This window comes from Propithecus coquereli, unplaced genomic scaffold (assembly GCF_000956105.1).
Source record: "Propithecus coquereli isolate 6110/MARCELLA unplaced genomic scaffold, Pcoq_1.0 Scaffold16, whole genome shotgun sequence".
Taxonomy (NCBI): domain Eukaryota; kingdom Metazoa; phylum Chordata; class Mammalia; order Primates; family Indriidae; genus Propithecus; species Propithecus coquereli.
Genome location: NW_012140524.1, coordinates 3,769,530 through 3,780,538, shown reverse-complemented (window position 1 = coordinate 3,780,538; position 11,009 = coordinate 3,769,530). Strand labels below are relative to the sequence as shown.

At 36.1% G+C, this 11,009-nt stretch overlaps 1 protein-coding gene across 1 annotated transcript in view; it reads right to left on the bottom strand.

The window, feature by feature from the left end:
* The window catches only part of ERGIC2 (ERGIC and golgi 2), a 35,988-nt gene extending 26,046 nt beyond the window's left edge, over window positions 1-9,942 (bottom strand). The window contains exons 1-2 of the mRNA XM_012640957.1: window positions 9,891-9,942; window positions 661-803 (exon numbers count right to left, since the gene is read on the bottom strand). Coding sequence (XP_012496411.1) covers window positions 661-766 — 106 coding nt within the window. The 5' untranslated portion in view covers window positions 767-803; window positions 9,891-9,942. The remainder of the gene's footprint in view (window positions 1-660; window positions 804-9,890) is intronic.
* Window positions 9,943-11,009: the final 1,067 nt, after the last annotated feature.

Genomic DNA, 11,009 nt, shown 5'->3' with positions numbered 1-11,009 from the left:
TTTGTACCAGGCACTGCTCTAAGCATTTTATAAATATTAACTTATTTAATTGATACAGTAACCCTGGGAGGTAAATACTAATATTATCCCTATTTCACGGAAGAAGAAACAAAAGCACAGACTTGAGTAACTTTCTCAAGGTCACCTAGTTAGGAAGGGGCAGAGGTGAGATTTGAAGCTGATCAGGTTCCAAAGTCTAAGCTCTTAACTAACCATTACCCCATGCTGCCTCACAACAGTAATGTAACATTTGAGAATTTTATTCATGTCTATATTGATTTACTCTTAACCAAAATAATGAGACAATTTCAACATCATTAAATAACTTCTTCCAACTTCGATTTCATTTATACATAAAAATCTTGTTAATGTAATTATACATAACTGAAGGGCACACCAAAGCAGTAAAATTGGATTAATTTGCTCATTAATGGTTTAATAAACACTGCTAAATGCAGGTGGCACTGGGTTAGATGCTACAGAGAATACTAATAAGAATAAAACTAGGGCCAACAGTGTGACATGAGGACAGATTAGTTACAAAGTTACTGCACAATTCATTGACGAGTTCTTCCTCAGGGCTACATTTATCTATGTTGCTGACTGGATCACTCAGAAGTTGCACTTATTAAAGGACTCTTAATTTGAACTCGTACTTACCTGTACCCCCACTGGCTGAAGTCTCTACATAGCTGTCAGGAACCTTCGGAAAGGCATCCAACTCTTTCACCAAACTTAAGGTTTTTTTCCGATTCAATCGCCTCATCTTCAGGTAAACCTTCCTCTTCCTTCATATGGTCATGCTAAGGAATAAAAAAAAAAAAAAAATAAGGGATAAATGAATCCTCTAAAGAGATAAAAGATTTAGGATAAATGACAAATGTCCTTAGAACAACTTAGCATTCTCATCTCTGGAGAAAAAAAAACCACTACTTATCCACACTCCTTTCCCCATTCATGCACACATATCCTGAAAAAAACTACTAATGAAAGGCAATTTACACACACAAACACATTAAATAGCACAAAAAAAGTGAAAAAGAAAGCAATCACATTCATAATATTTAAATATATAAATTAAAATAATTTTTCTCCTGTTAAATTGAAAAATATATGAACATAATACATTCCCAGAAATGGATAGCAATGAAGTAAAATAGCATGCTCATACATTACTAACAAGAATATAAATATTCACCACTCCCTTTGTAACTAAGTAAAAATCTCTTTAAGAATGTATCCTAAGGCAATAATCTTGTTTATCAGCAAAAATTTGATTATGAGGCTATTTCTCATACTGTTATTTTTAAATACTGAAAACAAAATTGAACTCATGGTATCCAATGTACAAATTATGGTGAATAAACAGGTCTTAATGTATGTAACCACTGAAAATCTTATAAAACAAAGTATTTAATGACGTAAGGAAATACGATACAACAACACAACGATGAGAAGGCCATATGGGTCCTAATTTTGGGGGAAACAGGAAAAGCGATACAAGAAACTGTCTATTCAGAAAAATGTTAAAAGTAGATTAGAGAATTTTAACTGTCTTCTTCACATAATTTTCAGACTTTCTAAATTATCTATTTTTATAATTTAGAAATTATTTAAAAATTTAGGTCAGTGTCCCATGCCTATAAACCCAGCACTTTGGGAGGCCGAAGTAGGAGGATCGCTTGAGGTCAGGAGTTCAAGACCAGGCAACACAGTGAGACCCTGTCTCTATATAAAAAAAAAAAAAAAAAAAAAAACTTAAAAAATGGTTAGGTGAGGTGGTGCATACCCGTAGCCCTAGGTACTGAGGCAGTAGGATCACTTGAGCCCAGGAGTTCAAGCTTACAGTGCACTATGATCACACCACTGCACTCCAGCCTGGGTGACAGATTGAGACCCTGTCTCAAAAAAAAAAAATTAATTCTTGCTATTCCCTTTTTGATCAGTATGCCAACTACATCTAAAATGTTACAAAGCCAAACAAATGATCACTAAATTGCCAGATATTTATATAATTTATAAGACTGATTTATAAATAATACAAGTAATATTATAAAGAATTCCCAGAAATCAAAATTTATAGCAGAGTAAGTCAGACGGTTACAGAAGTCACTGTAAGAAAAAAGTCTCTGGAAGAAAGCAGACAGATTTTAGGTCTGAAATATAATGGGTAGGATTAATGTAGAAAGAATAGCCCATAGAAAGGACATTAATGGAGAAAAAGAAGCAACAGAAAGCAAAAACTGGCAGTAATCATGAACACTGTCTAAAAGAGAGAGGCCCTGGCCAGGACACTACTCATCAGTTCATGCAGGAGCTACTGCTTAAAAGTAAAGTTGAAAGCATTCATACATTGATTTAATTTGCCATTAAAAACCCAGCTAACTACCCTCGCTGATTCTATGCTCACAAAGGAGCCTTCAAATTATGATTTTGCTTCTCATGTACATGGTTTTCCTAAAAAAAAAAATAGATGATATAAACAAAACAGATGATGTAGACAAAACTGATACAAATGTCAGTTATAAAACTGGTGTTCTATTAATAATGTGTAAATTAAGCTGATTGTCTGTTAGGAATAAGCCACGCCCCCTAAGCCTGTTCAGCTCTGACAAAGTAATCAAACTTATTTCTGTACCTTCATAGGGGTAGTAACAGCACCAAGATTGACCCTTGTTCAATCTTCCAATTTCTATACATTCTTTCCGATTTGAGTTAAATATTAAATATGTTCATGCCTCTTATCTTTAAAACAAAATTCTCCTTTAAACTCAAGTTTAACTCTAACTATAGATCTCTGGCAGCATACCTGTAGCCAACTTAAAAGAATGATTTGTCCCCATTCATCCACTGCCATCCTCGCCCCACTCTCACCTTTTAACTAAATTTGCTCTGAGCAAGGTAATTAACAACTTTCTTAGTACTAAATCCAATGGATATTCCTTAGTCCTTATCTAATTTCACCTCTGAGAAAATATACTGTTTATCACTTCTTTTCCTTCTTGAAACAGTCTCTTACCTTGGCTTAAGTGATACCACACTTGTGATTCTCGTACTACCTGTAAGACCTTCTTTAGCTTATTTTGCAGACTGATCTTCCTCTCAGATTCTACACTAGCCCCCCCCCAACCTCCACAATTTCCCCAAGTGATCACCCATTTCTTCCATTTCCATTTCCATGTTGATTTCTCCCAAATCTTTATTCCCAGCCCAAATCTCTCTGCAGATATGTGTATCTTTCACTTTGATTAATATTACATTTTCATTTGGACATTCCAAAGACAATTCTAACTTAACAAATCCAAAAATGAATACTTCACCCTATCAAAACTGTTCTTCATGTATTCTCTTAGTTAATGATAACAACATGCACCCAACTGCACAAGCCAGAAACATGAGTTATATCCTTAGACTTCAGCTCTTCCCAAATTTCTCTCAAATCTGTCCTCTCTTCTTCAGGCCCTTATGAAGTTCCTTATAAGGACCCTAGTACCAAGTGTCATAATCTATCACTGCATTGTTTCTACAACCTCTAATCCTGCTCTACCTTTCAATTCACTCTCCATACTAAAATAATCTTTTCGATACATAAATCTGATCATATAACACTGCTCATAAAATCTTTGAATAACTTCCCATTGCATTTAGAGTTTGGACTCTATCCTAACATGGTTTACAAAGCCCTTCAAAAACCAGGTCCCACTTACCTCTCTTCACACCAAAGCCCTCACACATCTAAGTTCCAGCCATACTGAATCACTTTCAACTTCTTAAATATGCTATTTTCTCTGCCAGAAATGTTTTCCCCCTCCCCTACCTTTACATTTTACTAACTCCTAATCTACTCATCTTTCCCTTGAGAGGAAAAACACCTTCCGTGACCCTCAAAATCTATATGCTTCTAGAATACTGTACCTTTATCACACTATTTCTAATTGCTTGTTTCATTTTCTGTTTTCTCCATTGGATTTGTTAGGGCAGGAACCAAATCTAACTCGATCTTTGTATCTCCAATGCCTGGCACAGCAGGGAAGGAAGGAAATTTCCCTGAAAACACCCATAGTAGCACAGCTTTCAAATCACAATAGGGTGTCAAACTTAGGAAAGTAAATACATAAAATATAAAATCCACAAGGAGGAAGATTTTTCCATTTTGTTCACCATAATATCCCTAAGACCTAGCACGGTGGCTGTCATATAGTCGGTATAGCATTGTTGAGCAAATGAATAAAACAGTGAATTCTACATCTAAAACTTTCTATAATGTTGTATTTTATAATAAGCTTTACAAATGCTTTAAGTCATATATTTATAATATAAAGATATGACAGCTAGTTTTACAAACCCCCTAATAATATGCCCAACTTATTTAGCACTCCTCCCTTGAAAGTGTAGCTAGTATGTCCCACTTAGCTACCCCCCATTCTCTAGCTTCCTCCATATGGAGTTTCCATAATTAAAATTCTAGAATGGAGCACTTGCCATTTTGCTAATTCTCTTGTCCCATTCCTGTAAGCTTAGCACTCACCTAACTCCAAGAAATTCATACCATCTCTAATACTTGCCACTCAACTCTATAAAACCACCGTTCTGACGTAAACAAGTTATCCAAAAACTTCTAGTTTTTCTAAAAGCAATCCTTCTACCTGCTCTCTTTATGAAATCTGACTTTTTCTTGGTGGTAATTTCTTTACAATCTTTAGTTCATTTCTGGGACTCACAGGTCTCAGACTCAGGTTTCATCACATTTCTCAACCATTTCTTCCCTTTTCAAGTCTACTTTACCCTAATAATACTAGTTGACACATATATCACATAAGTAGAAATTATAGTTGTCATGTTTTGTGCCATCATTTGAAGCATTTTATGTATTAATTCATGTAATCCTATAAATGACTCTATGAAGCAGATACTATTTTCCTTCTTTTTTACAGATGAGAAAATGAAGCAAGAATGATCAAATAATTTTCCCTGGACCACACAGTAGTGGTAGAACTTGGATTTTGATCCCAAGCAGCTTGGCTTCAGTCTATGCTCCAAACCACAGAACACACTGACTCTCACTTCAGTGCTTGCTGCCATCTTCCATTAACATCTGGATATATTTATAATTGCCTTAATGACTTCAGCACCTGGATCATTCAATATGAATCTCTTCTTCCCCATTCCACTATCATCCTTTGGAACTCATAATCCTATGGCATTCATCCTATGGCATCCATTCACAATAAAACCTTTTTACCCTGTAAGCTTAATAGTTTTTCTATTCTAGTGACCTCCATTTTATTTCTATGCAAAGCCACCCACAAGCAAGGCCATGTTTAGGCTCCTCTCAACTCTTAAAACTATGCCACCTCTAAAACCCAAAACATACTTCCCTCTCTGGAGTGGAATTAACTATCCCTCAAGCTTTTTCCTGACTATGACAAATCTGCTCTTCATCTTCACTGGTGTTCTCAAAGCAGTTACCCAATTCCATTGCTCCCATTCCCAGTCTATTTGCCTCTCCATCCAGCTTGGTCAGTCATTTTCAAAAATGTGTTTAGACACAGCCTAGATCAATGATTCTAAGAAGTCACTGCCATTCTGTGACAAAATTTTCTAATGCCTATCTAAAATGAAAAAGTCATGAACAATGCCCAAAAAATTTTTAGAAGCTGAATCTATTCCCAAAAAATGTCATTTATTCCGAGACTACTTCCTTCCTTTTAATGTATCAAAATATCCTTTCCTTTATGAAATGATAAAAGCAGATAACAGAGGTTTTTTGTTTGTGTTTCTGGATATCTTTATTCAGTAAATTAAAAAATCATAATTCTGTGTCAGTCCTCAAACCCAGTCCTTTTCCTTTTTTCCTATGTATTTTTTGTATTGGTCCACAAAATCTAAAAATTTAGGAGCCATTGCACTAGACTCCTTTGCCTACTGGTTGGTGCTGCTATTCATACCTTGACAATCTCCAGTACCACATCTGTTTTCTTTGATGTCTCTCCTAAACTGTATTGAATATTAAAAAACAAAACAAAAACAAAAAGTCACTGATAACAGCTGAGACTACGACAATACAGTCGTCCCTCAGTATCCAATGGGTATTGGTTCCTGGACCTCCCTCAAATACCAAAATCCTTGGATGCTCAAGTCCCCAATATAAAATTGTGTGATGTCTGCATATAATCCATATGCATTTTCCTGTATACTGACATCTCTAGATTACTTATAATACCCAATACAATGGAAGTGCTATGCAAATAGTTGTTATACTGTATTGTTTAGTGAATGATAAGAAAAAAAAGTCTGTAAATGTTCAGTATAGATGTAATTTTTTTTCCTAATATTTTCAATGTGTGGTTGGTTGAATCCACAGATAACAGAACCCACAGATCAGAGGGCCAATTATATTTTGAAAAACCGCACAAGAAATAAGAAACCACTTTTTGTGCTATAACACAGACATTATCAACATTCATGATGTAACACAGACATTAACATTTAACGTAAGTAATACAGCCTATATTTCATAATTGTATCCATTTGAATATAATGAGACTATCAGATCCTTTGCCAAAATTGAAATATAGAATTCATGAAACTTTTTAGTCTGCTCAATTAAGTTTAATTACTTCTCTAAACAAAAATGGACACATAATTTATCTCCTGCTACCCAAGTCTTCAGTTAACTTCTATTTTTAATATACATTTGGCAATAGGAGAAATATTTAATTAATATACATGGCCATGTTGTGGGTTGAACTGTGTCCCCAAAAAGATATGTTGATGTACTAATCCCTGGTATCTATAGATGGGCCTTATTTGGAAATATTTAGGTCTTTGCAGACATAATTAGTTAAGATGAGATCATTCTAGCTTAGGGTGACCCAAAATCTAATGACTGGTGTCCTTATAAGAAGGCCATGTGAAGACATACAGACACACAGTGGAGAATGCCATGTAAAGACAGAGGCAGAGATTAGAGTGATGTGTCTATAAACCAAGCAGCACCAAGGACTTCCCAAAAGCTAGGAAGAGGCAAGGAAGGATTCTTTCAGGGAGTCTTCAGAGAGAGAATGGTCCTACCAACACCTTAATTTCAGACTTCCAGCCTCCAGAACTGTGAGAGAATAAATTTCTTTTGTTTTAAGCCTCCCAGTTTATGGTAATTTGTTACAGCAGCCCCAGGACACTAACATAGGCCATTAACAAGAAAGAGATTAAAACAAGTATTATTTAGGCCATTGCTGAACTTCAGAAATAAAAGGTAAAACCACAACTTATCTGTAATTTTAAATTACTTGACTATATTGCATTAGAATACTTTCTAATAAAAAAACATAAAGATAGGTTAGTTTCATTTGACAAAGAGTGGATATCCAAACGAACATACTTATTCAATTTACTTTAAAATGGGGATCTTTTACAAGAGTTAAATGTTATGGTTTAAAAGTTGTTTACTCCTACATAATTCAAACAGATCTAATAGCCTTCTAATTGCCAAAAAGGTTTATTTGGAAGTCAAGTAAGACAATATAAATGTGAGTATATGATCTGAAAAACCTGATTATCTAGGCATATACTAGTTGTGTGACAAATTTGGAAAGACTGTCAACTTCTCAGAATCCTCTTTCCATAATTTTGTTTTAAAAGGGGTGGAGACATAATGGCTAACTCACAGTTTTTAATCAAGATAAAAATGAAGCATTTAATAAATACCTGTTTCTAATTCTCTGAAGAAATGCAAAGATTTATAGAATATTTGAGATTTAGATGTTAAAAGTCTTTAAGGCAAGTGGGACAGTATCTAAGGTTAGCTGATAATCTCATAGATGTATAAACTGATAGAATAAAAATTAAGAGATAAAGACTCTAGAGTGATAACAATAACCTGGAAGTGCCTAGTAGCAATGTAAAGCAATGTGAAGCATGGATAAGTATAATCCTCAAAGGACTACTTGACTATAGTTGTTACTCAATAAAAAAGTACAAAATTAAAGTAAAAAAGTATAAGGAACATGACCTTTTCTTCAAAGGTCAGGGATACATGAAATATATTTATCACAGAATGAATGTTCTCAAAAGCAAGGAGCATACATGGATTAACAAGGCACCTCGAGGGGTAGAACTGACCTAGACTATGACAAGACTATATGGAGTAGAAAATAAGAATTTGTGTCTTAGTAATTAATAGAGAATAATAGCTTAAGAAAGCAAGCAACTGCAAGATGGAGTTTAAGGACATATTAACCACAACGAATAGTGCTTAATCAATTTGGGGGGTGAGAAAGAAATTATTTTAAAAAGTATCATCTTTAGTCTACATTTTGACTAACTACTAAAGCAACATTGTAACTATAGAAGTTAGAAAATGCAAATAAAAAATAATAACAAGAGCTAACAGGCATTGAGTACTTACTGCATGCCAGGCATTATTCTAAATGCTTTGCATGTTTTAACACATTTAGTTCTCACAATTACCCTACGAATTAGGTATTATTATTATTATTTTCTTTTTAATGATGAGGAAACTAAGGCACAGAGAGGTTAAATAATTTGCCCACCATGACATTAAAAGGCAGGATAATACTGGAAAATCATTAAACAGGAGTTGTGGCAGGCATCGACTGCCTAAAAATAACTTCTATTAAAAATAAATTTCATCATTTCTTCCATTTAAATGATCAACCCCAAAGAAATCAAATCTGTGGGGTTTTTCCTAATTCTTTGTCGTTTTTCCAGAACTAAGCCTGATTTCCTTTGCGAGATCTTTCAAACCTGATATATTTTTAGGTGTACCACAAAGCCATTACAATACTTGGTTGTGTACTAACGTTTACTATCAAAAAGAAAAAAATCCTCCTCCACCAAACAAAACAAAACAAAAAACAAAAAGCCAAAAACATGGAATTTCTTTTCTCGTGTTTTTCCCTCTAGGAGAACTGGATAACCACATCAACTTGAAGATATCAGAAGACAAATTAGGTAAATAACCATAAGTCTTCCTTCAGTGAACAAGTCGTGGTTAATTTCTTTATAACGGCCGTCTTCTAGAGTTCAACGTATCAGGCTAGGCAACTAATTGAAATACTGAACTACAACTTCAAACGAATGAATAAATCCTGTTTTTTAACTGTAATTTTAATTGCTTCTGAAAGCCAGTCTTGCAACATTTTAACAGATGTCACTTTTACTTAAGTCCCGAGAGCTCTGAATCCTAAATATAAAAGTTATTTAAACGTGTTTTTTCAAATAATGACTTATCAACTCCATATACTACCGATACCCAAGGCTATTCTCTACTGCGAGTCGACTTTCCCTTCGGTTTCTTGCGTTGAGAAAAGTAATGACGCTGGGACCTGTCTCTCCTAGCATTTCGCCCTGCCCGGCCCCTTTTTCTTTTTCCGGAGCAGCATGCAAAACTCTCTTTAGAGGCAAGGCCAAGACCTCGTTCTTTCTTTAAAAAGAGAGAGCAACGTGCTGCCAAGAACATGGTATTTGTCTGAAAAGGGAGTAGGGAGCCTGAAACCTAGGAGGACTGGCTGGTCTTCAAAACAAGGAACCCCTTGCCTGCGGACCGGAGAAGCCACCGAGGCACTGTGAGAAGCAATGGGACCGAATCAGGTGCTACCGAGGAAGCACCTAACCTCTTTCGAGTTGCAAGATAGCACGGAGGCAACCGCACCAGGCAGAGCGGAGCTCCCGGTAGCATCGCTGCCCAGGGTCCTGCCCGTAACGCCCCCAGGGAAGAAGCGGCTTCTAGATCCCGCCCGCTCTCCAACAGCGATGAAGACAGGGAGCCAAGCCAATGCCAAGTTCTCAGTCCCCTCAACCGCATTCACACCCTGAGCAGCCCTGGAACAACCCAGGGAACAGCACCCAGCGGGGTTTCAGTATTTTACCTTGTGTTACGGTCCCAGCCGACCGCCATGTTTCACAGAAGCCCGGGTCGCCCGAGCTCCCGTGTACCGGAAATATCGCGAGAACAAAAGCGACTATCGCCTCTGAAAACGTCAGAAGGGAGACATTGCAGAGGTCTCGCGATATTTCTTTTGCTTACGACGAGTTTAGTGATTCAAGAGGCGTGGTCAAGAGGAAAGGGGGCGCCTAAACCGAAAGAAGGTTGAAACTTATTTTTGGTGAAATGGTGTGGCTAGGCCGGAATCTGTTTCTCTAGGAAGCGAGAGGTTACCTTCCGACTGACACTTAGAGACCACAGAACGAATCTCAACTCCTCACGCCATATTTCATTACTAAGGAGAGCCTTGGGCTCAGAAATTATCACTAGCAACCCTAATGCATATCTCTCCTTCAATTTTTGCACCGTTTTGTGCCCTTTCAGTCTTTGGGTCTTTATTTTCCTCCGTTAAGAACGTTTAAATTTCCTTTTCCTTCCTTATTCAGACATAACGCTTACTATTTGTTCAATGTTTTTATTCCAGGTTTTAAAATCCGGTAAGAAAGCCCATCTGTCTTCCTCACCTCTCTTCACCAACATTGGCTATGCCTTCAAATATTTGTTGAGAAAGAAAATACTTCATTTATCTTTTCCTATCACTTCATAGTATAGGATATAAGAAGAGAGGGGACTTTGGAAGGAAAGGTTAAACACGAACTGCTGCAGAGTGAGCCCATTCCAGCTCCCTTTTCACCCATCTGTTACCAGATTTTATAATCAAACATTGAGATTTAAATTTTCTTATTTACTGACCAAAAGAATCTAACAAAGGCATAATTATGACTAATGCTTATACGGTAAGCACTGTTTTAAAAGCTTTATCTGCTTTCTCAATTCTCGTCAACATTCTTTTAAGGGAATACCATTCATTATTTACCTGTTTAATAAATAAAGAATTGGAGTTGGGGGTAGTTAAGTGATTTGCCCAAAGTCAGACAGCTGAGTCACGGAAATCTTGACCACAATACTAAACTCTGCTTCAAAGGCTCAAATCACATTGTTTTATTTAGTGAACTAACCTTCACTGAAATATCAAGTCTCATTGAATTGAAACTATCTCAAA